This window comes from Balaenoptera borealis, assembly GCF_965194805.1.
Source record: "Balaenoptera borealis genome assembly, chromosome: 4".
NCBI classification, from domain to species: Eukaryota; Metazoa; Chordata; class Mammalia; order Artiodactyla; family Balaenopteridae; genus Balaenoptera; species Balaenoptera borealis.
The window spans coordinates 94142452-94169189 of NC_138861.1; the positions used below are offsets into that span (position 1 = coordinate 94142452).

The window sequence follows — 26738 nt, forward strand, 5'->3', positions numbered from 1 at the left end:
CTCTCCTCCCTCCTCTCCCTTCCCCTTTCCCCTTCTCCTACTCTTCTCTCCTGCACGCTCCCTTCTCCTTTCTCCCAGTCCCAATGCAGGCAACTCAAGCTGAACTTGATCCCTACGCAGTTCAAAGGTGAGCAAACCAGGCTCGCTGCGCAGGCGAGGATGGCCTGGCGAAAGACCCCAGCCAGGCTCTCCCAACGGCAATTAACAAAGATGCCCAATTCTGTCCGGATTTCCGAAGAAAAGCAAAAGGCATGGGGGGTGGGGGAGGTGGAGTCAGAGGCAGCTGCCAAGTAGCTTTAAAAAAAAAAAAGAAAGAAAGAAAAAATCCAGTTTGCCAAGGGGACAAAAAGTGCCAGTCGGTTGTTGCCTCGGAAGTGCCCTGGCACGGCCGGTGAATTCCGCAGTTGTCTCGTCCCCTTTGGTCTGGAGAGTGGTGCGGGCGCTCCCGCCGCCCCTTTGGCTGCCACGGCTCAAAGACACTGAATGGCAAGCGGGAAGCTCCCGCTCGCTAGCCGCGAGCCGGAAACCCGCAAGTTTGCCCAAAGTGGTGGTTGCTGCTGGGAGCTCACTGCCTCGCTCGCGGCTCAAGTATGTCCCTGACGCTGCTGCTGCTGCTGCTTCGGCGGCGGCGGCGGCGGCGGCAGTGGCAGCGGAGCCGCGGAAACTACACACTTGCAGAGAAGGAGGGAGGAGTACGGGGGGGAGGGAGACAGGAGGGAGCAGTAGCCAGCCGCCCCGCTCCGGAAAGCCCAGCTTCAGCTCCGGGGGCCACTCCAAGTATGCACAACCCCATCAAGTCCCCCATAAGCCAAAGCTTGCCACTCTCCCTCCCCGGCGAGTGCAGCCGCTGCGTTCTGGGGGGAACTTGCTTTCCCTCCCTGGGGCTGGTAAATTTCCTCCTCGCTCTGACTAATGCTGAGTGTGTGTGTGTAAGAGCGCCGGGCGTGTGTCAGCAAACGTTTCTCCTTCTCCCCCTTCTCAGACGATGTTCCCCACCTCCCCGAAGTGTCTCTGGTTCGCGAATTAGCGTCTTGGTTAAGGCTTGGTCAGCTGTGGCTTCGGGGACCCCGCGTGCACCCAAGGAGCCACGCTGGTGTTCTGAGAAACCATGATGGGCTGCAGTGGTTAAGAGAGAACAGCGAACTCCAGAGAGAGTGGTAGAGGGATCCTTTTTTGGGAGCGCAGAGTTAGGAGGGCTGGGGTTGGGGGGGGGGGCGCGGCTGTCTTTGTTTAAATGCTTGGCATCCCTGTCGTCGCGCTTGCTTACGGGGGTAGACCGTGTGTGTGCGCGCGCCTGGGTAATAAACACATGTTGGAAGCCTCGATATTATTTTCTGAGCAGAAAACTGCAGCCTTTAGTAACTGGCAAAGTGTAGCGTCACCTATCTGGATAAAAGGGAAATAAACTTTAATGGCAACTTTGTGTACCTAAGTGTCCCTAGTTTCTTTTCTCTCCTTCTTTTGACTTTGTGCCACTTGATCGTACATGGTATTCCCCCACGCAAGGCTTCCCCAGTTTTCAGTCACGGCCACCGCAGCCCGCCTCATCGGATCTCAATTCTGGTCGTGTTTTCTAAAGTGTAGCCAGTTACTCTTCATTTATTTCAGCGGCTGTTAAATAAGGGGGCCCAGCCAGGATTGGGGGGGGGGCGGTTTGAGGTGGGCAGGAGATAATTGGAGAGAATTCTTTCCACCTCAAAAAAGAAAAGGGGCTACTGCTAGGTTTTGGTTGGTCCTCAGCTGGTCTGCTCAATTTATAGGCATTGAAGGGCCTCCTCTTAAAGGAAAATTTAAAGCGAAAAGAAGCAAAGAGAAAGAAAGCCGTCCAGAGTGGGTACTCTGCTTTTACGAGACCTATGTGAGGCGGCAGAATGATTTAAAGAAGACAAACACCAATAAAGTCTACAAGCAGTTGTAGCGCGCGGTTGTTTAGGCGGGTGCAGGCAGCAGGAATGGGGGAGGGGCGGCAGAGATTTCCAAGCATTCCCCATGGGGGACCGTAGAGGTGCGGAGGAAAGAAGCGTGTGTGGTATGTGCCAGGGAGCGGGAGGGTATTTTCCAGTCTGCTAAAACAGCAGCACTCTGGGGGTAGCGGCTTCTCCTCCGAGGCCAGGCTGGGAAGGCGGCCTTCCCTCCCCACTTCCCCATCCCCTATCCCCCACTTCCTACCCTCTCGCCGCCACCAGAGCCTCTCCGCTCTGTTATCTGCAACATCAGCGAGAACAGCCCGGCGCGCAGACTCAGTGCGTACCGCCGCAGTCTGAAGTCGGGGGGCGGGGGCGGGCGCCGCAGCGCCCCAGCAGCCGGCTAAGTGTCAGTAACGCCAAATTCCCCTTATATTTGGCAAACTCTGGTTTATCAAAACGCCTGCCTCCCTGCGACATCCGGCTCCATTTTTCCAGGGTCCAAGGCCAAACACTGAAGCCAGTCCACTCCGCGGCCTTGCGCCCGCGCGTTCCACTACGCGGCAATATGGTGCAGTGCACTCACCCCCCTCGCCGCCTTTACTAAGATTTTGCAAACTTCAGGCAGCCGCATGGGCAGAGACGTTGTGTACTCCCTCTTGCCTCGCCAGTCCATAAACTTGAACAAGCCCCTGCGCATCTCCACACATTCGCCCACCGCTGCGGCGCGCAGTCTTCAGGCGCGCACCAGCGAAGTGCTAAACAGTGAGCGACTTCGCCCCAGCGCGCTGAAATTTCCTTCCCAGTTGACCGGAGGTGGGGGGCGGGGGGAGAGCTCGTCCTTCACAGCGGAGTGGTTTCCTCATTGCAAGCGGGAGGTAGTCTCCAGTCCGCCCCCCCCTACTCTCATCCCTACCAACTCCGCCGCCAAGCCAAACCAGCATGGGAAATGGGTCCGACGTGTGCTGCATGGAGAATTGCGCAGCCAGACTGCTGAGGCCTTGAAGCCTTCTGGACTTCCTCCCTCCCCCCACGGTCCCCGGCTCCGACCTTTACGCAGGAGCAGCCAAGAGTGTTGGCAGATTTGCCTAGCCGTTTGGTTCTTGGGAAAGGGAACGGAGTTGGGGGGGTGGGTAGGGTTGTGGGCGAGGTGAGGGGAGCCCTCGGGGTGCCTTGCCGACGCCGGAGCTCCCAGTTCTCTTCCGCCCCCTGTCTAGGGACTGACACTCCAACTCCAGCCTCCAGCCGGAGCGGAGGATGAATGGAGGCGAGATGCCGTCTTCCCCACCCCCGCCCCATTTCCGCAGTCTTAGAGCCAGTGTCTCAAGTGCTCAGCAATTTCATTAAACGCAACCGGGGGACTAAATCCCCCCCCCACCCCCCGCGGTACAAGACCTCACCAAGGGAATATGATATCCGGCTTCTCTCCCGCCCACAAACCCCTCCCGGCTTTTCAGACCCGAGGCTGCATTTATCTTCTCAACCTGAGAGGAAAGGGTTCAGAAGGAAATGGGATCGAAAGTGTAACCGGCTGCAATAAATTAAAGAGCCCGCTGCTGCTACTGCTGCTTTTGCGGCCAGCATTGAAGAGAGGAAACGAGATCAGTGTCCTAAAACCTGAGTTCCTCAGATAGGACGTCATCTCTCGTATGAACCAAAATGTTTGAGAGACTTTGAAACGTTGGGGATGTTTGTTTTTGTTTCTTTTTTCCTTTTTTTTTTAGGACAATAAAAAGAAATGTCCCTTTGAAACCTAGGTTAAAAAAGAAAATTGATTATAGAAATACCATCCCATTCTAATAGACATTTTATAAAAGCTCGGCCAACGATTTCTTTTCCTTGCCAAATATTTTAGCCTAACTTACAATATCCGGTAGTTTTTGGTTTTAGTTTTTAAATTTACCGACTAAGCTTGCTTACTTGAAACTACTTTGCAGTTAAAACATTTCAGTGACTGAGCTGAAAAATAGCATTCAGGATCCGTGATGTAGTTTAAGCCTCAAGAAAAGACAGGAAGCGGAATAACAACGACAACAAAAGTTTACAGGTTAGAATGAATTACAAAGAAGTAGGTGTCGGAGATATAATCTCTGGGGGGGCTTTCATTTATTATAGACGCTGTATTTACGATAATACAAGAAAAAGGTTAAATACAGTAAACAGGATAGCCAGTTCTGGAAAGAAATGTAAAGCAGTTTGACGGGAAGGGAGAAAGTGACTCAAGAACGCCACCAAGGGACAAACTGAGGAAATGACACCCCTACATCCTCAAATTCACTGACCTTTCATCTTTTTCAAAAGGGTCGTCTGTATCCACTTACATAGGTGTAAACAAGTTTTTGAACTCTTTACGATCAATCATTTCTCCAACTACTTCTGTTAAATTTGATACTTTAGTCTTCTTTCTCTAAATAATTATCAAAAATGACGTCCCTTAAACCTATAAAATTTCAAACAGTAAATATAACCATTGTCTTATAGCAAGTATGATTCTGATTCTTGGGACTGTGAGAAGCTATAGGCATACTTTGCAGTCTTAAATACACGCTTGTATTAAAAGGTGTAGTAGACTGAAATGGCTAAATTATTCATTGCAGTAACAGACTTTTTGATGGACATTAAAACTCAGCAGTTTAAATAAGGAAACCACAGATTTCCTTTTAAGCAGGTAATAACTGCTTGCATCAGTGGTTATTTAATTGGTCTCCGGCCAAGAAATAAAACAAGTTGTACTGTTTAAACCATGAAATCATGTAATGCAAAGCCATATATTGCAATATATCAATACAAGAACACAAGCTAAGAACTAAACTAAGTTGATTCATACTGCCTATTTGGATGACTATTAAACATTTCCATAAGGCTAGTATAAAAACTCTGGTTGAAGAGAAAGAAATTCATGAAAATAATTTTGAGTTTATCTAAATATTAATTTATAGGCTGTGTGATTTATTGATTTAAATGGAATGTTTTTGGTTTTAAAGTGACACCTGGTAGAAATAATTTTCGCTTTAAGTTTAGCACAGATTGAGAGATTTTTTTTGATTTCTAGAGTTTTAAATGCCAAAATATATGCAATATAGCATAGATTTACAATTTATGTGATATATGTATATTTATATATATAGCCAGTTACTATAACTGACAAACACATTGTCTTTTATTTACAAGATAATTTGTGGATTTTTTCCAACTTTACACTAATTTTTATACATTTGCAAAAATCTAAACTTAGGAGGAAAAGAGTATTTAGCAAAATCTGGGTGAATTTTTGGGAAAAAGACCCTTGATAGTTCAAAACAGTATATCCTATTATTCGTGGCCATCTGAAGCTGTTCCCTGTCACTATTTATGGTAAAAATTGAACATTCCAATGCCCTTTGCAGGGACTTGAGACATTTGGCATTTCTTTACTACCATGGCAGGATATGTCAAATGCTGCTGTGAATAATGACCTCTAAGCTAGATAATATACTAAGGGTTTCAGGGAAAAAAATCTCATTATAATGGCTTATATGAATATAATACTCAAATAAATGACCTTGCTTGTACTAAGAATGGTTGAAAATTATGAATTAGCTTTATAAGTTTTAGCCCCTATGTTGACCTATGCTAACTAGATCACTTCTTATGTTAATTACCAGTACCAGGTGGTACAAAACTTCACTCAGTCAAGTTTAACCCACTGTATTTAGAAAATACAAAATGTAGAATGTTTCTAGGGTGGTTAATATAGTAAATTTGACTGACCACTTTAGCAGCAATTAATTTTCCAATGATAGATGCTGATCTTTATATGGTAATCCCTGGGCCCTTTCCCCAAATATTTCTGACTTCTGGACCTAGGATAGGATTACTCTTTTGGCCCCCTTGTGGCTAGATGAGGCCATTGACTAGGTCTGGGCAACCCTGAGTGGAAGTGGAAGTTCACTTCCAAAAGGAACATGGATGGCTAAAATGAAATCATTGTTCAACTCTGTCAGTCACACAGATTATTAAGCTGACCTAGGACCAATACCTGGAAACCATCAATACATTTCAGACCCACATTGATTTTGGAAAGCAGTAGTATGTTCTAAATCCCTGTTTCAGCACTTATTTGATGAATTCCATAAGTAAAGCTGGATTAAAAGGCCTACCAAATAGACAATATGGGTTTCAACTATAATCCCTATAAATCAGCAGTTGTTCTATTTAGTCACAGGTGGAGATGCAAGTTCCAATGCAAGGCAAGTTTTTGCTATTTACATAAAGCTATATAAATTTGTACCTGGTGATTTTCAACATTAGCAAACATATTTTACTCTCTTTTCCTCTCATAACTGGTGTAGTGTTTTAACAGTTTGAACAGGACTTTGATAAAGTATTGTTGATGCACAGTGAGTTGGAAAGATAATATTGATTCTTTGTACTTACGGTTATTCTTTTTATTTCTTGTTTTGGCTGTGTAGCTGATTTTCAGTTTTGTCTCCAAATGACTAGATTAAAAAAAAAAAAAAAAGAACACTATATGGATGTAATTAGAAGCTTTTGATTTGGCTGACTTATGAATAAAATATTAAGTGTTTTGGTGCATTATTAAACAAACAGCTGTGATTAGTAACAGTATATATCATCAACAGTATATATCTGAATTCAGCACTGAGATGTTTACTAGATCTTTCTGGTTTTGAGTGTTTCCTTGTTTCTCTCTCCAGATGTTAGCCTGATCATATCTGACTGTTTGGAGGAAAGAAATAGTACCTATCCTTGTCTTTTCAATGACATCTGATATAAAACTTCCTTTTTCATCTAACAAGTGGGAAGCTTTGCTTCTATCTTTCTTGTAAAACAGATTTATTTAAAACATAGGAGAGAGGGTGAAAGAAAAATACGGGAAACTTAAAAAGGTATCACTGAAACTAAGGTAACGTCCCAGTTTCTGTTTTATTTTGCCCGATAAAATCGTATTTTGCAAAGGTCTATAAACCAATATTGCCTTCAACTACCAAAAGTTACTCTTTAGGCATCCCTGTCAGTGTTCCTCAGTTTCTGAATTACTCCCCTGGGCAGACTTAATGTGATGCTAATGAATCTCAAGCTTTCAGGGTCTCTCACTTGCACCAACATCTTCCAAGACCTTGGGGTGAGGGGGGATGCAATAATATGTTTACACAGTCACATGTTTTTGAAATTTGCAAGAGTAAGAATTTTAAGCACAATAGGTTAATAACACTGCTTCCTTCCTGTTCAATTTCCTCTGTCGCACTTCTTGTTTAAATGGTGTTAGAGAGCCCCAGGCATTTTGGAGATCTAGTTAAGGGAAAGTTGAGATGGGGATACATTTAACTTGGGTGTGTTAAGAATGTATTTTTATGGATTTACAGTCTCTTTCATTCATAGTCATTTCTAACAACCGTGGTACAGATTTGCTTCCAAGAATTTGACATCCACTGCACCAGCTTGCACTGTGTGGTGGCACAAAGGTTCAGTGCCAGAGATTCTAAAGTAATGGAATATCCCCTACTGTGGGTTCCTGGAAATATATGGGTGGTGAAGTGGAATCAGGGCTTAAGTGTGTGGAGACAGAAAAAAGTCTGTAGAAAGTTCTTCTAATTATTAGGCATAAAATTCCAAATGGAGAATGTGCTTCTCATTGACATCTAATTAAAACAAAAATTCTCTCTTGTAGGAATTACTCAATAAGGCAGAAGATATACACTATTCTTTTGAGTGCCTGTGTGTGTGTGCAATTTCTAAGCAGAAATTGTACTACTACAGAATTTATCAGAGTCCCTGTGTTTGAGGGAACAAATATACAGCAATACTGCAGAGTCAGTGTGTGTGTAGTTGGGTGACTTTTGCATCCCAGTGTATTGGAGTTAGCACATCTGAAACATCTTTTCCTGACAAAGTCTGGCACTTGAACATGAAATGGCACACCCTGTATCCACCAATGCAATAAAGATACCCTAAAGAAACAAATGTTTCAGTGACAAACTCTTACTGTAAACTATTCATCAATATGTCAAAGTATGTTTTATTTATTCAATTATCAAATTTAATACAGGGCAGTAACACTTAAAAATCTATTTCAATCGCTCTTCTGTATGCCTTAATTTCAGATTGGATGTATATATCATTTTTTCAGAAGTTTTGATCATACCAAAGTTCAAAAAAGTAGTATTATAGACATATGTTATCAGTCCATTAATTAGTTAATAAGTTATGGGCTTGGGGGAGACATTGTGATACTTTTTTTATTCGTCAGATCTATAAAATGTGGAATTTCTTATAATTTATGATTTTTAAATACGTATTTATTTTGTAACTATTTTTGTATCTTATTCTATATACTTTTTCTTAAGGAAGGCCACCCAAATTATGTAAAGTTTGCAAAACCTGATTCTGTCCTTGCTTGTAATAATTAAGAGCATAGATAGAGAGTGGTTTAAATGAGTAAAACATGGACATCAAAGATTCCCCCAAATCATAAATTCAATTCTGCAAAATAAACAAATGCTGACTTTAAATAATCTAATTTATAGATAAATACTGCTTAATGGTATTTTCCTAAGGACAGTAATCATATTGCTATAAGAAATTATTTTTGGACCAGATTGTTGGTGCTGGAAGTTGTTAAAGTGGTAGCATGGTGAGAAAGAATTGGGCAAAGTATTTGGAAATAAAGAAACTGGTTTTGAATTCCAAGACCTCCACTTTGGACCTCTGTGATTTTTGATGAGTCTCCCTGAACCCTGATATTTCATCATTTAATTCAATTAATCCAACATGTATTTAAATTCTTTTTTATATCAGCCCCTGTGCCAGATTTTGAACATAAGTAAAATCCAATACTTGCCTTTAAATAGCTCATATTTTAATTCTGTCTATATAATGGGAATAGCAAATCACCTTTTCGGTTGCTGTGGGTAGTAAATATGATAATTTCATAAGAGAACCTAATACTGCCCAGAACAAATTAAATTCTTAATAAAAGTTATTTTTCCTTTATTTTTCCTAATGCTCTTCTGAGAACTTAGCGTTGAGTATCCTAGATTTTTCAGGATCTTCATTTCTGTTTTGTATGCATTTTCATAGTTTAGAATTGGAGCCATTTACACTTGCATAGCTCTTCATTTGTTCAGGGGTCAGCAAGCTATAGTCTGTAGGCCAAATCTGGCTCTTGGCTTGTTTTTGTATGGCCCCCTGTGTTATGATTTTTTTTTTTTTTTTTTTTTACACCTTCAAAGGGTTGTTAAAAACAAAAGAAAAAGAATATAGGACAGGAACACAGCATGTGGCCGGGAAGGCCTAAATTATTTACTATCTGACCATTAACAGAAAAAGTTTTCTGACTGTTTTTTGGAATATCAATTTCATGAGTATAACGACAATACTGAAAAATACAGTATTTCACGTTCCATGTGAGAAAGGAGCTACTGCAATATGTAAGTGCACAGATGGAACATATGTTGCTAAGCGCCATGTGTAAAGCTCCATATCCATAAAGCTCTAACTCAAGTATACCCAATGTCACATTACATAATCCATATGCATAACAATACACTTTCATTATAACACAAAGAATTCATAGTGTACCTTGTAATTATGGTCATTCCTCTTACTGAGAGGTCGATTCTCTGTTCCCTCTCCTTGAATGTGGGCAGATTATGTGACTGGTTTTACCAACAGTACACAGTGGAAGTAACACTGTGTCAGTTCCTGTCCCTTGGAGCACTCTCATGGAAGCTGTAAACTACCACTTAAGAAGTCTAATTACCCTGTGACCACCATGCTGGAGAGGCCTCATGGCATGTGGGCACTATAGGTGACGGTCTCAGCTGGACCTTGACTTTCAGTCACCCCTCCAAGGCACCAGACATACCAGTCAAGCCATCTGGAACCCTTTAGATCAGTCCATCTGACAAGTGAATACCACTGAGTGGTTGACACCACAGTCGGCACCATATGGAGCCAATGAATCACCCACCTGAGCCTTGCACAAATTTTGACCCACAAAAGTTGGGTGACATATTAACAAAAGTTTATTATTTTAAGCCACTGTGTTTCAGGGTGTTCATTACCTAGCAATAGATGGCTGGAACATAAGAATTCTGTTTGCAAATTTAACAGATGCTGAATGTCAGCACCAGATTTAATAATGATAATTGTTATCATACTGTGGCTCATCTGTGTGCCAGACACCATTCTCAACACATTTCATAAGGTTATCGTTTAACCTATGAAGATTATTGTTTAATATAATATACCTATAAAGTTATTACATTACAGAGATTATTTTTTATGTAGCACTGAAGAGGATACTGAGACTTAAGGAGGTTAAATTTCCTAATAACCCTATGAAGTTATTAGATTATGGGGATTATTTTATCCATAGTAAGATGAGGACACTGAAACTTAAAGAGGTTAAGGAGGTTAAGTAATGAAAAGATATCACAGGTATTAAGTGACTGAGGCTGGGTGGATCCAATTTAGTTCATTCATATTTGAAAACTCTTGCTCTGATATATTATAAATAATACCTTATATTATGATGGAGAACTGATCTAATTAATTTATAAAGTTTTACCCATAAGTAGACTCACCAAACACCTTTCTTGTTTATATACTTCATTTAATTAATCTTATGTGGTTCCCTCTTGTAAAAATCTGTCTTCAGTGTAACTGATTTTAACTGACAGTCTGCTCATAGTTCTCTGGACTGAAACATAGAATAGGGCTGTATTCAAATGCACCTATCTCCCTTATGACAGATCAAAGCAAGTATGCCATTTGTTCCTAACTTTCAAGGGCCCTTCATTTAATTCAGAATGTTTTGATGGAAATATTCAGTCCAAGGAGCTTTATTTCCAAAGATGACACACAGTCAATATTTATGGAAAAATCCCATGCATTGATATTTCATTTCTGCTTCACTGTAATGTTTTCGTTACCTTTATGATCCATGCCACGAAATATTGTTATAGTGTGTTAAGCCACAGTATGGTAGCAATTATCATTATCTTGATATTTTCAGAAAGAGGCCCTCTTTAAGACAGTTATTGATAATCTAATTTTTGTCTGTTGAGCACCATTTTGTAACAATGATCAGAGCAATTGGTAATATTAATTGAGCACTTATGGTATACCAAGGACAATTCTAGGCTCTTTACACACATTAAATTAATAAATAGTCCAATGGATTAATATTCATAACCCCCTCAAATTTGTATGTAGTTTCTGCTTTTAGTACTTATTTTCATCCTCCATCTTCTATTATGGCCTTGACCTTCATTACATGCCTGAAGGATAGACAAGTAATATGACAAGAACTTTACTACAAGCTAGGAGTGTCTTCATAAGTGGACTAAATTACCGTGCTAGTCATTTTTCGTTATTCACCAAAGTGCATTCCTGACTACATTCAAGCATAGGAAGGACTATACTTCTATATATCTAGAAGTCAGGGTGGCCATGGGAATTGCATTGGTCAAGGACATATAAACAGAAATGATAATGGGTCTTTTCCTGGTGGAGGCATTTAAGAGCCAGCACGCAATGCTCCATCTTTTCTTCCTTAACATTATATTAGCGTTCTCCAGAGAAAGAGAGCATATATAATATGGGAGGGAGAGAGAGAGAGGACACCAGAAGAGCCCATGGCATAAATTCTAGTCTAAAAATAGCACACTCAACCCAAGAAGAGCTGATGTTTCAGTCTGAGTCCCAAGCCTAGAAAAAAAACAATGTCACAACTCAAGCAGTCAGGAGAAGTTTCCTCATACTCAGTCTTTTTGTTCTATTTGCACCGTCAACTGATTGAATGAGGACCACCCACATTAAGGAGGGAAATCTGCTTTACTCAGTCTACTGACTAAACTGTTAAACCCAACCAAAGTCATCCTCACAGACAAAACCCAGAATAATGTTTGTGGGAACAAGAAACAAACATTTTTTTATGGATCACTAGGGGTAATAATGGTGCTACTTGATTCCTGATGTCTTGATTCCTGTGAATCCTGGCTATCAGGGAAACAGCACCGTGTATTCAACATTTATTCAGAGCATATACTGCCTTCTAACGAACGTTTCCCCAGCCCTTCAAGATACTGCCACCTAACTGGCACTGTAAATGAGTTTTCAAAAGGCCATTTCACAGTTTTATCAAGCCAGCCACTTCAGGATGGTGGGAAATGTACAGCAAAACACCTTGCACACTTAACCAATGCCAAGGGAGGACTCAAAGTATGTGGGGAAATGACAAAGATCATCACACCGCTGGCCACCAGGATTAGAAGTCCAAACACTTCTGCCCACTGCATTTTGATATCAAAATTGCTACGGAAAACACAATACAGTCAAGCCCTGGATGGGACAGGGGTTTTACTCACATAGTGAAGAGACAGAGAAAGATCAGCTTCAGTAGTGTACATTGGTCCCTTATGATTAGCAAGTTCCGTCTCATCCACTCAACCCCATTCTACTAGCAGCTGAGGAAGGGCCACTTGCCTAGATGTATACCTCTCATGCTACAGTAGAAGGACTTGGACCCCTCTTCCATGAAGTCTGAAATACTAAAAGGTAGGGTTCTGCCTGAGAGCCATTGATGTACATGCCTAAACAGAACAAAGCAACGCTTATTGAGACAGAAACAGAGAAAGATATTCCCACACAAGTTGATAAGCCTGCGACAGGCCGTGTGGGCTCTTTATCTCTTGGTGAGGAAGTGGTCCAGGCCCAAGGCCCATTCTTATATGGCCAAGTGGGGGTGGAGAGACTGCACACATGAGACTGCCTTTCCTAAAGGGAGCATGATAAGAACAGTGAATTCCATGAGCATGACGCCATTGCTACACTTTTGCTGTGAAGTGAGTGCCTTGATCAGAAGCAATGCTGAGTACAATAACAGGATGGTGGATAAGGCATCGTGTAAATTGATGGATGGTAGTTTTGGCAGAAGTACTACATTCAGGAAAGGCAAATTTCCATCCAGAGTGAGTTTCTATTAAGGTAAGAACAAGAGACTGTCCCTTCTATGATGGAAGTAGTCCGATGTAATCAACCTGCCACGAGGTGGCTTGTTGATCATCTTCAGGAATGGTGTTGGACTTGGCTGATGGCAGATTGGGCATTCAGCCATGACTAGAGCTAGGCTGGCCTTGGTGAGTAGGAGTCCATGTTGCTGAACCCATGCATAAATTTCATCCCTCCCACCATGGCTACTTTGTTTTTGAGCCCATTGAGCAATAACAGGGGTGGCTGGGGAAAGATGCTGACTGGTATCTCAGAACAGGTCATCTTATCAACTTGATTATTAAAATCGTCCTCTGCTGAGGTCACCCTTTGGTGAACATTCACATAGGACACACAGACCTTCATATTTTTTGCCTTTTCAGAGAGGCCTATCCACATACCTCTTTCCCACATTTTTTTATCACCAATTTTCAAGTCATATTCCTTTCAGATCTGTGACCATCCAGCCAACCCAATGGCCATAGCCCATGAATCATTATAACCATACTTCTGGCCATTTCTCCTTCTATGCCAAGTGAACAACATCTGTACTGCTTGAAATTCTGATCACTAGTAAGGTTTCCCTTCACTACTGTCGTTCAGGGATGTCCCATAAGAGGCGATAGAGCTGCAACCATCCACTTTCAGGTGATGCCTGCATATTGTGCAGAATCATTTGTAAACAAGATCCTTGTGTTCTCTTCCTCTGTCAACTGATTGTAGGAAGCTCTCTATGAGGTCAGAGATGCAGACAGAGAGAGAAGGTAGTGTAGCAGGAGTGGGGACCATGATCATTTGGACCACTTCTTCATGTAACTTTCTTGTGCCTTCTGGGTCTGCTTGGGTTCAATCATATATATACATATCACTTCCATTCGATAATGGATATTGCTGTGCATATCCAACTTTATGAGACCCAGCTCATGATGGGCAGCTCACGTCATAACATATCATTTCTTCCCAGTTGATGCCTTCATTTCAACAGTAGACACTGTGAAAAGCTGGAAATTCAACTTGAATTGTAATCCAGCCAGCTACAGGAAATATTTTGTGTTTAATTTTCAGCAATCTCAGCACTATAACTACAGGAGATAAGAATCTGCTTGAGGTCACATACAGAAACTTTCAGGTCATGTATATGGCACTTGAATGGCAATTTGAATCTCTGAGTTCATCCTTATTTTCCCCACTTTATCCAGCTACAATAGGAGTAACTAGCCAATCTCATTATATATCTTAGGAAAGGTAACAAATATAGAGTCACCAAGATCCTTGCTTCTTCTAAGTGGTTAATTAGGAGTACCCAGTGGTGCTATTTTGCATATCTCTAGAGCCAAATCACACCATGGACTATCAGTACTCTCTCTACTATTGCAAATATATTCATTAGCATCTTTACATTTAAACAGATTAGAAAGCCAACTCCAGAAACCTCAGAACCAATTCAGAAGACTCATCCTTAAAATTCTGTTTCTCTAGAACCTCTCTTGGTACCAAAATTTGCATTATGTTAGCCTCCAGAAAACCAGAAACTATGAGATATAGGATATATGTGTATATATATATACACATACATCTCACATATTTGTGAAAGAGAGAGAAAGAGCTAGAGAGATTATCAAGAATTGGCTCAAGTGATTTTGGAAGCTGAGAAGTCCCAAGATCTGCGTTTGGCAGGCTCAAGCCTCAAGAGGCGCCAACATTTCAGTCCGAGTCCAAAGACTGAGAAAAATTCAATGTCCCAGATCAAGTGGTAAGACAGGAGAAGATCCCTGTTACTCAGTCTTTTTGTTCTATTCAGGTCTTCAACTGTTTAGATGAGGGCCACCCACATTAAGGAGGGCAATGATTCACTCAGTCTACTGATTCAAATGTTAATCTCATCCAGAAACATCCTCATGGACACACCCAGTATGTTTGACCAAATATCTGAGCATTGTGTGGCCCAATCAAATTGACACATAAAATTAACCACCACAACAGGTTAATATATATGCATTGTGAGATTAAAGCAGCCTGGAGTGTTTAGCCAACATGCAGAGTACACAAACATTCCCTGGTCATCCTTGGTAAGGTCCACCATAATAAATGTTCAATTCAGTAACTGGTCATGGGAGTTAGGGGTTTTAGTAGTACCTAATTAATTGGAGCTTTATTAAATTATTTAATACAGATGCCCAGGTTAGTGACACAAACCTTGAGTAGTCTTTGTAAGAGTGAGACATAAACCCTTGCTGTTTTATGTTCCTGATATTTAGGGAGTGTGTGTTTCAGGGGCAAATTTTGATGGATGTAGTCTCGATCTGTAAAATGTGGGATTTTTAACTAGATATCTCTAAAGTGACTTACAGAACTTACATTCTATGATTTTAGGTTTCCCAATTTCAAATAGGAAAACTCAATCATATGAAAGCAAAACAAGTATACCAAAGCCACTCAGCCCATTAAATGAAATTCTGTGGCCAGAATTGTGGTTTTTTTGAATTATCTACCCAGTAATTTGTTTCCATTACATTGCCTCATGCTCTTCTAAACTCAGCAATTGTTCAAAGGAAGCATTAAAATATATAGCTTATTTGGGAGTGATTTTTATCTTGGAATTAATTGATTGTTATGGCAAAGTTTGGGATGTATCATTTGAAAATGCCAGAGTTGCTCATCAGTAGTCAGTTTCACACATAAAATTTAATTTAAACTCATGTTATTTACCTACTTTGTACCTAAACATTAGCAAGGGACTATGGGAGATGCAGAAGTATATGATGTGACCCAAGTAATTTCATTAATTTAATCTTAACCAGCATGGAATATAATCACACATAAATCACACATTTAATTTGCTTAGTATGAATGTATTTATGCCTTGACTTCTCATGGAGAACAACACTCCTCTAGGGTAGGGCTAACTATGATGTAATATAAAATTATTAAAGGCATTTCTGAAAGCTAGCAAATCAGAGTCTAGCATCTAATAAGTTCAAGTACCTTCAAATTTGTCACTTTGAAAAGTTGTACAATTACTTCCATGATACTGCAAGTGCTCTGAACATTCTTGGATTTCCTCTTCCAGGTACTTGAGGCATTTTTGTGACTATTCCATTCATTCTTTGAAGGTGCTGCTCATTATTAGAAATGGTCATTCAGAGCCTTTTTATGTGGATTAAATATGTGATAGATGTGGACAATATTACACTTATTCAAACAGTAAGTTGAATTTCTTATTTTGAGTCTTTTGTGGTGTGTAAAAGTAGCTCTGAATGCAATTATAATAAAAAGGTGTCCCTTATAAATGTCAAATTATATCATAATCATTGGATTTAGCTGATACATGTAGTTTCCAAACAGACTATATTGAGGCCAATCATCCAATAATTGATTTAAGTGTGTGTACGCATATGGGTGTACATATTATGCATATTGTGTGCACGTATGTGTGCATATCTGAAAGGGAGAGGATGAGGGAGAGATTCATTACTTTATGCTTTATGAAAGGTGTTATCTCTATTTTTGAAGCATTGTGATCTAACCTGAGGACATATATGTATGTGGAGCAACATATAAGGAAGCCTGAGCCACTGTACTGCAGGCACTGAACCAATATGATGTGACATCTTAAACAAGGAGGTTTCTTTTTCTGGAGATTTTATAGAAAATGATAGATGGATATTTATGGGATTTTTGGAGGCTGTGGTATTGCCTGGAGGTAAAAAAAAAAATGAACAAGATTAATAAGGTTATTTCTATATCTCTGAAACTCTCTGAATGGGGCAAAATGAAAGATACTGGCATGGACTTGCCTTGGAGGACAAGAGAGAGGAAAAATAGAGCTACTCTGTCTGATCATTATCTGTACTCCTTCTGTAAGGGTCAGAATCCTGCAGAAGGAATAGAGGGGCTACTCTCTAAGAAAGTAATTGTGAGGATTTAAATGAGATCATGTATATAAAGTGCCCAGCACAGAGATCAACATAAGAGTTATGCTTCACAAATATTAGTTTGCATTTCTTTGGCCATTTCACACGTTTTCTGATTACTTGCTTATCTTTGGATATAAGATGAAAGTGAAATTTAGCACTGATATTCAGTATAATGAGGAACTAAATGGAGAAGAGATATGATCTAATCAAAATGAGTTAGTCATAATCCCTTGCCTTTGAAAAATAATAATATAGTAAAGTCATATTTATATCAAGCTCTTAACTTTTCATATCTATGATTTTTCTTTTATTCCTTGAATAGCCCCAAGACTTTGGCCAGACTGGTTATTATCATCATGTGCTTGATGAGAAAATTAGTGACTGTGACTTGCTTAAGTCGTCACTATTTTGTAGCAGATTCTAAATTAAAAGAGAGGTCTCATGATTGGTAGACTGCCTCTAAGATGGCACCCAATTATCCTTGCTCCTTGGTATACATGTAATCTCCTCCTCTTTGGTGGGCTGGATTCAGTGACTCACTTCTAATAAAGAGATTATAGTGAAAGTAAAAGCGTCATTTCCAACATTAGGTTAAAGAGAGACTGTGGCTTGCACCTGGACTGTCTCTTGTTCTCTCCTTCGTTGTCTCTGAGGAAACCTGCTGTCAGTTAGGAGTAACTCCACAGCGAGGCCCAAAGTGACAGGAACTATTATCTCTGGCCAACATTCAGCAAGAACCTTAAGCCTGCCAATAGTCACCCGGATGTGCTTGGATCTTCTGAGACCTGCCAACTGCCATGTGAGTGAGCTTAGAAGAGGATTCTCCCCAGTCAGACTTTCAGTTGAGACCACAGACCAAGCAGACACCAAGCACTGTTGTGATAGATCCTGAACCAGAAGCACCCGCTAAGCCACTCCCAATTTCCTGACTCAGAGAAACTGTGAGATAATATGTTTTGTTGATTTAAGCCACTAGCTTTTTGGGTATTGTGCTATGCAGAAATAGATATCTAATATACATGATTTTCAAGTCTGTGCATTTCAAACATCTAGTCTAAAGAGCAGATGTTATTTATTAACTAAGCATTGAAGCTTTGGAATTAGAGTCTTCTGATGCTTAACTCTGTGACTTTGGCCAAGTTGTACAAACTCTCTGTGACTCAGATTTCTTTTCTATAAAATGGAAATAATACAAGTAGAAACTACCTATGGGAAAAACAAAAAGTAAAATCTATATAAAGTGCTTAGAATTGTGCTGGCCCAGAGATAGTGATGAATACATGTTATTATTATCATTCTTTCATTAAAGTAAACAGCACAACTGTTATCACAAATAAATGGAGACAGAAAACTAAGCAAGCATTCAAACATTCAATTGTAAATATGAACCAGTGATATTAACAATATACACCAACAGAAGAATAAATACACAGGATAATGTGGTAAATAAAAGGACGAATCATGAACTAGAAGTTATAAGACAGGGAGGTTCTGGCATACAGTAAGTCCTCTACATATGAACGAGGTCCATTCCGAGAGCTCGTTCTTAAGTCCAATTTGTTCCTAAGTCCAACAAAGTTAGCCTAGGTACCCAACTAACACAATCAGATATATAGTACTGTACTGTAATAAGTTTATAATACTTTTCACACAAATAATACATAAAAAACAAACAAAAAATAATGAAAACATTTTTAATATTACAGTACAATACCTTGGAAAGCACAGTAGTACAGTACAACAGCTGGCATACAGGGCCTGGTATCGAGTGAACAGGCAAGAAGAGTTACTGACTGGAGGAGGGAGAGGAGGTGGGAGATGGTAAAGCTGAAGGATCGTCAGCAATAGGAGATGGAGGGCAAGCTGCAATTTCGCTCACGCCTGACACTGATGGCACAGGTTCGGATTCCTTGCTCGGTTCAATTCTATCTAGCCTCTTGAAAAAACAATCCAGTGATGCCTGGGTAGTAGCTCTTTTTTTCTTGTCATAGATGACATGGTAGCACTGGATTGCATTCTGAATGGCTGCTGCAACCTTCGTGTACCATTCTAAGTTCAGGTCCTGTGCCTCAAAAACTAACAGTGCCTCCTCAAATAAAGAAAATACCCTGCCATTTCCTGTGTCCTGAATCTCTTCAGTTCTTCAGTTACTTCTTCCTCCTCTTGTCTCTCTTCATCCTTTCTCTGGGCCTCCAATTACATCAGGTCGTCATTAGAAAGCACCTCGTGTTGCACAGCAAGAAGTTCAATGAAGTCGTCCTCTTGCACATCTAGTTTGAAATAAAGATACTGTACTACTGTACTCTATACAGTACTGTTCAGTAAAGTACACAAAAGCACAACAACTTGTAGAGGATGGACGCACGTGACAATGTACACCAGACACGTGAACTAACTTACATGATTAGTCAGGTGAATGCATGTTCGCATCTTTGAAAGTTCGCAACTTGAAAGTTCGCATGTAGGGGACTTACTGTATTTCAATTTATGATGATTACTCTTTGAGAAGATAGTATTTTTCTATTTAATTGTATTATTTGCTAGCTGTCTTTATTTAGAAACCTCTTTGCATGGAAGTTTATAGGTAATTTGTCATCTAATTGTATAAATGTTAATATTTTAATAAAGATTTTTATTAAATTTGTTATACTTAGATATACATAAATATATATATGAGTTTATTTGTGAATATATTTAAGCACAAATGGAGACATGCCAAAAGTATTAAATAGCATGTATTTAGAGGAAATTATATATAGAAGTAGCTTGATTTATGATATCCTAAATAAGGAATGAAGTGGAAACAGTCAATGTTGCTTTTGGGCATCTTCTGAGAGATACCACTAAGAACAGAAATAACCCTTAGGCATAACTGCAACACTCCAAGAAGGACAAACAGGGAATGCCAGGACTGAAAGACTGAGACACAAGATAGGCCTTAAAATATATAATGATGATTGCATTTAGAAACTAAATCACATATAAAAGAATTAGAGGGACACTAAACACTACCATTGCTGTTTTTGTTTTTTAGAGCATTTTAAAAAATGAATTTAAGTAATAAAGACTCTTGTGTAAATATGTAAATTAAAATGTGAAGAATTATAATACAATAAACAAATACAATTTACTAGAATTGCTTTTCAGCATTTTCTAGCCTGCATCAGACCTCTTGAGTTCAGCAAAATATGTATATTTTAAAGATCTCTAGGAACAACAATTTCTTTTAATATATTAAGGGAAAAACTCCTAGGGACTTTTCTTGGAAAAGCTGAAAATAAAAATTACTTTTATCAAATTTATTAAGTAGCACTGTATGTTAATATTTGTAAAACATGGCTTTTATATTTATGGTAAAGAAAAGGTCTTCTTTTTTTGCATATAGTATCTAAAATCACTTTAGAGATAAAGTTTGTTCTAAACCTTAACATTATAATGACACAATATGGTTTATACTCCAAATTTGTAAATGCATATTTTCTAGCTTGTTCCTTATGGACATTATGTGTGTGTGTGTGTGTGTGTGTGTGTGCGTGTGTTGCTTCGATAAATAATAAGCAAATTGGTGGTATAGGGATGTTTCACAGACCATGAATGCATTCTAAGCCTATTCTTTGTTTCTTTCCTTTACTGCCATTGCCATTTTTAAGTAAAAAAGACAATGATATTTCATGATTATTAAATATCATCTAGGGATGAACTTACACAATGGGATTGAGTTTTATGACCATCTACCAAATTATCTTCAGTGAAGGGCCACTCCAATGGAAATCTCCTGACTGATTTTAAAACCAAATGCTCATGTTTCATTTCCAGAAGAAAGCTTGATTGGAATTTGATGTCTCTGACACCACAGTGTCTTTCTTCAAGGGCAGTGAAAACGCAGAATGGCACTTGCCACAGAAAGCAGAAGTATTATTTGACAAGTAAGAGCAGAGTAAAAATGAAAGATTTCAGGTATGGTCAGGTGCCTGCAGTTGCTAAAGCAAATGTTCCCACAGTGGAGAAGTGAGGCTGCTAGGTGTTTCCCTTTCCTCATCCAACAGTACTAACTGACCCAAAGTGCATGATCTAGTGCTGAGTTTTTCTCATTTTACTTCTATTCTATTTCAGACTTACCTGTGATATTTCTTCTACCATCTTCTCTTGCTGTTTCTTTTCCTTTGCCCTCATCTATTTTTTCTCTCCCATGTCTTTAAACTATATATTGAATTTTAAAAATTAGAAATGTCATACCTGCTTCTTGTAACAAGTCAAACAATACAAATATTCAAATATGAAAAGTAATGATATTCCCTTCCCAAAAGGTGTCATCCCCTGAGGTAACAGATACTAACATACTGGTGACGTAGCTTTCCTCATTTTACTCTAATTTCATACAAACCTACAACTTGTGTGTGTCTGTATATATACATATATATATATATATATATATATATATATACACATATATGTATCTCTTTTATTTTTGTTCTTTAATAAACAGTTAAATTATACCAAATACTTTGCCTACAAATGAAACTTTCTCCAAGTCAATATGAGCAGTATAACATGATTTTACATAGCTGTGTAATATTCTATATTCTGGATGTATTATTTAATTCAGTTATTCTCCATACAGAAAGAATTTAGTATGTTGGTAAAATTTTATCACCAAAAAAAAAAAAAAAAAAAGAAAAAAATGCTTACTTCCATGCCAGCATATAGCTGGTGCTTTTACTTGTACAGGATAGGTTCCAAAGACAAGAGTGGTTAAAATATATTCACAGTTTGAATTTTAATAGATATTCCAGATTAACTTTTAGAAAGATTTACACAATTCACACTTCCTCCATGAAAGTCTGAGTTCACACTTCCTAAGTATAGTCTTAATATTTTTAATTTTTTGCCAGCCTATTATATGAATATAATATTTCATTTTAAAAACTAAAATATTTTCTCATCAAGACATCATTGAATTTTTCCTTCTTTGAATTTCCTGTTAATATTTTACTCCAGTTTTTACTTTTAATATTTATATTTCGTTTTTGATTCTAGGATTCCTTTGCATATTAAGTATAAACTAACCAGTTTTCACAAGGTGAAGCAATTGTACTAGACACCATATTTTCCCCAGAAATTCTTTGTCTTTTGATTTCATTTATTCTACTCTTTGTCACAGGTTATTGATTCTAAAGATCATGAATTCAGCTGCACCCATTTGTTTCCCAGAAGCATTAAGTGGATGTCAGATATTTAGGTTCTCACCAAAAGGCTTGGGGCACACCAGAGGGCAGACAGCAGAAGCAAGAAGAACTACAATCCTGCAGCCTGTAGAAAAAAAACACATTCACAGAAAGATAGACAAGATGAAAAGGCAGAGAGCTATGTACCAGATGAAGGAACAAGATAAGACCCCAGAAAAACAACTAAATGAAGTGGAGATAGGCAACCTTCCAGAAAAAGAATTCAGAATAATGATAGTAAAGATGATACAGGACCTCGGAAAAAGAATGGAGGCAAAGATTGAGAAGATGCAAGAAATGTTTAACAAAGACCTAGAAGAATTAAAGAACAAACAAACAGAGATGAACAATACAAGAACTGAAATGAAAACTATACTAGAAGGAATCAATACCAGAATAACTGAGGCAGAAGAAGGGATAAATGACCTGGAAGACAGAATGGTGGAATTCACTGCCATGGAACAGAATAAAGAAAAAAGAATGAAAAGAAATGAAGACAGCCTAAGAGACCTCTGGGACAACATTAAATGCAACAACATTTGTATTAGAGGGGTCCCAGAAGGAGAAGAGAGAGAGAAAGGACCTGAGAAAATATTTGAAGAGATTATAGTCAAAAACTTCCCTAACATGGGAATGGAAATAGTCACCCAAGTCCAGGAAGTGTAGAGAGTCCCAGGCAGGATAAACCCAAGGAGAAACATGCCGAGACACATAGTAATCGAATTGACAAAAATTAAAGACAAAGAAAAATTACTGAAAGCAACAAGGGAAAAACGAAAATAACATACAAGGGAACTGCCATAAGGTTAACAGCTGATTTCTCAGCAGAAACTCTATAAGCCAGAAGGGAGTGGCATGATATATTTAAAGTGATGAAAGGGAAGAACCAACAACCAAGATTACTCTACCTGGCAAGGATCTCATTCAGATTCGATGGAGAAATCAAAAGCTTTACAGACAAGCAAAAGCTAAGAGAATTCAGCGTCACCAAACCGGCTCTACAACAAATGCTAAAGGAACTTTTCTAAGTGGGAAACACAAAAGAAGAAAAGGACCTACAAAAACAAACCCAAAACAATTAAGAAAATGGTAATAGGAACATACACAGCGATAATTACCTTAAAAGTGAATGGATTAAATGATCCAACCAAAAGACACAGGCTCACTGAAAGGATACAAAAACAGGACCCATATATATGCTGTCTACAAGAGACCCACTTCAGACCTAGGGACACATACAGACTGAAAGTGAGGGGATGGAAAAACATTTTCCATGCAAATGGAAATCAAAACAAAGCTGGAGTAGCAATACTCATATCAGATAAAATAGACTTTAAAATAAAGAATGTTACAAGAGATAAGGAAGGACACTACATAATGATCAAGGGATCAATCCAAGAAGAAGATATAACAATATTAAATATATATGCACCCAACATAGGAGCACTTGAATACATAAGGTAACTTCTAACAGCTATAAAAGAGGAAAACAACAGTAACACAATAATAGTGGGGGACTTTAACACCTCACTTACACCAATGGACAGATCATCCAAACAGAAAATTAATAAGGAAACACAAGCTTTAAATGACACCATACACCAGATAGATTTATTTGATATTTACATGACATTCCATCCAAAAACAGCAGATTACACTTTCTTCTCAAGTGCACACAGAACACTCTCCAGGATTGATCACATCTTGGGTCACAAATCAAGCCTCAGTAAATTTAAGAAAACTGAAATCAGATCAAACATCTTTTCTGACCACAATGCTATGAGATTAGAAATCAATTACAGGGAAAAAAACCTAAAAAACACAAACACATGGAGGCTAAACAGTACATTACTAAATAACCAAGAGATCACTGAAGAAATCAAAGAGGAAATCAAAAAATACCTAGAGACAAATTTCAATGAAAACATGATGATCCAAAACCTATGGGATGCAGCAAAAGCAGTTCTAAGAGGGAAGTTTATAGCAATACAAGCCCACCTCAAGAAACAAGAAAAATCTCAAATAAACAATCTAACCTTACACAAGGAACTAGAGAAAGAGAAGAACAAACAAAACCCAAAGTTGGTAGAGGGGAAGAAATCATAAAGATCAGAGCAGAAATAAACGAAATAGAAACAAAGAAAACAAGAGCAAAGATCAATAAAACTAAAAGCTGGTTATTTGAGAAGATAAACAAAATTGATAAACCGTTAGCCAGACTCATCAAGTAAAAGAGGGAAAGTACTTAAAACAATAAAGTTAGAAATAAAAAAGGAGAAGTTACAACAGACACCGCAGAAATACAAAGCATCCTAAGAGACAACTACAAGCAACTCTATACCAATAAAATTAACAAACTGGAAGAAATGGACAAATTGTTAAAAAAGTATAACCTTCCAATGCTGAACCAGGAAGAAATAGAAAATATGAACAGACCAATAACAAGTAATAAAATTGAAACTATTTAAAAATTTTCCAACAAACCGAAGGTCAGGACCAGACGGCTTCACAGGTGAATTATATCAAACATTTAGAGAAGACCTAAAGAGCTCATCCTTCTCAAACTCTTCCAAAAAATTGCAGAGGAAGGAACACTCCCAAACCCATTCTATGAGGCCACCATCACCCTGATACCAAAACCAGACAACGATGTCACAAAAAAAGAAAACTAGAGTCCAATACCTCTAATAAACATAGATGCAAATATCCTCAACAAAACACTAGCAAACAGAATCCAACAGCACATTAAAAGGATCATACACTATGATCAAGTGGGGTTTATCCCAGGAATGCAAGGATTCTTCAATATATGCAAATCAAACAATGTGATACACCATATTAACAAACTGAAGGATAAAAACCATATGATAATCTCAATAGATGCAGAAAAAGCTTTTGACAAAATTCAACACCCATTTATGATAAAAACCCTCCAGAAAGTAGGCATGGAGGGAAGATACCTCAACATAATAAAGGCCATATATGACAAACCCACAGCCAACATCATTCTCAATGGTGAAAAACTGAAACTATTTCCTCTAAGATCAGGAACAAGACAAGTTTGCCCACCCTCATCACTATTATTCAACATATTTTGGGAAGTTTTAGCCACAGCAATCAGAGACGAAAAAGAAATAAAAGGAATCCAAACTGGAAAAGAATTAAAACTGTCACTATTTGCAGATGACATGATACTATACATAGAGAATCCTAAAGATGCTACCAGAAAACTACTAGAGCTAATCAATGAATTTGATAAAGGAGCAGGATACAAAATTAATGCACAGAAATCTCTTGCATTCCTATACGCTAATGATGAAAAATCTGAAAGAGAAATTAAGGAAACAGTCCCATTTACCATTGCAAAAAAAAGAATAAAATACCTAGGAATAAACCTATCTAGGGAGACAAAAGACCTGTATGCAGAAAACAGTAAGACACTGATGAAAGAAATTAAAGATGATACAAACAGATGGAGAGATATACCATGTTCTTAGATTGGAAGAATCAATATTGTGAAAATGACTATACAACCCTAAGCAATCTACAGATTCAATGCAATCCCTATCAAATTACCAGTGGTATTTTTTACAGAACTAGAACAAATATCTTAAAATTTGTATGGAGACACAAAGACCCCGAACAGCCAAAGCAGTCTTTAGAGAAAAAAACGGAGCTGGAGGAATCAGACTCTCTGACTTCAGACCATACTACAAAGCTACAGTAATCAAGACAGTTTGGTACTGGCACAAAAACAGAAATATAGATCAATGGAACAGGATAGAAAGCCCAGAGATACACCCACATACCTATGGTCAACTAATCTATGACAAAGGAGGCAAGGATATACAATAGAGAAAAGACAGTCTCTTCAATAAGTGGTGCTGGGAAAACTGGACAGCTACATGTAAAAGAATGAAATTAGAACACTTCCTAACACCATACACAAAAATAAACTCAAAATGGATTAGAGACCTAAATGTAAGACCGGACACTATAAAACTCTTAGAGGAAAACATAGGAAGAACACTCTTTGACATAAATCACAGCAAGATCTTTTTTGATCCACCTCCTAGAGTAATGGAAATAAAAACACAAATAAACAAATGGAACCTAATGAAACTTAAAAGTGTTTGTAAAGCAAAGGAAACTACGAACAAGATGAAAAGACAACCATCAGAATGGGAGAAAATGTTTCCAAATGAATCACCGGACAAAGGCTTTATCTCCAAAATATATAAACAGCTCATGCAGCTCAATATTAAAAATACAAACAACCCAATCAAAAAATGGGTAGAAGACTTAAATAGACATTTCTCCAAAGAAGACATACAGATGGCCAAGAAGCACATGAAAAGCTACTCAACATCACTAATTATTAGAGAAATGCAAATCAAAGCTACAATGAGGTATCACCTCACACCAGTTAGAATGGGCATCATCAGAAAATCTACCAACAACAAATGCTGGAGAGGGTGTGGAGAAAAGGGAACCCTCTTGCACTGTTGGTGGCACTGTAAATTAATACAGCCACTATGGAGAACAGTATGGAGTTTCCTTAAAAAACTAAAAATAGAATTACCATATGACCCAGAAATCCCACTACTGGGCATATACCCAGAGAAAACCATAGTTCTAAAAGACACATGCACCCCAGTGTTCATTGCAGCACTATTTACAATAGCCAGGTCATGGAA

The 26738-nt window shown here is 38.7% G+C and overlaps 1 protein-coding gene and 1 long non-coding RNA gene across 3 annotated transcripts in view; one reads left to right on the forward strand and one right to left on the reverse strand.

Moving 5' to 3' along the window:
* Positions 1–24: 24 nt before the first annotated feature.
* LOC309627381 (uncharacterized protein) lies at positions 25–24101 on the forward strand (the record flags this gene model as incomplete). Of its 2 annotated transcripts, none has more annotated exons than XR_014243714.1 (2): positions 25–127; positions 983–1427. XR_014243714.1 is itself a non-coding variant. In XM_082389291.1 (2 exons), 2 exons carry the CDS (start codon positions 84–86, stop codon positions 22705–22707), a joined length of 774 nt encoding a protein of 257 aa, XP_082245417.1. In that variant the 3' UTR covers positions 22708–24101. The 2 variants fall into 2 exon arrangements, 1 of the variants encoding a protein (XP_082245417.1); XM_082389291.1 differs by lacking the exon at positions 983–1427 and adding an exon at positions 21978–24101 and having other exon boundaries at positions 84–127.
* The window catches only part of LOC309627407, a 1022019-nt gene continuing 1014520 nt past the window's right edge, over positions 19240–26738 (reverse strand). Inside the window, exon 2 of the long non-coding RNA XR_014243730.1 lies at positions 19240–22542. This is a non-coding gene — a long non-coding RNA (uncharacterized lncRNA). The remainder of the gene's footprint in view (positions 22543–26738) is intronic.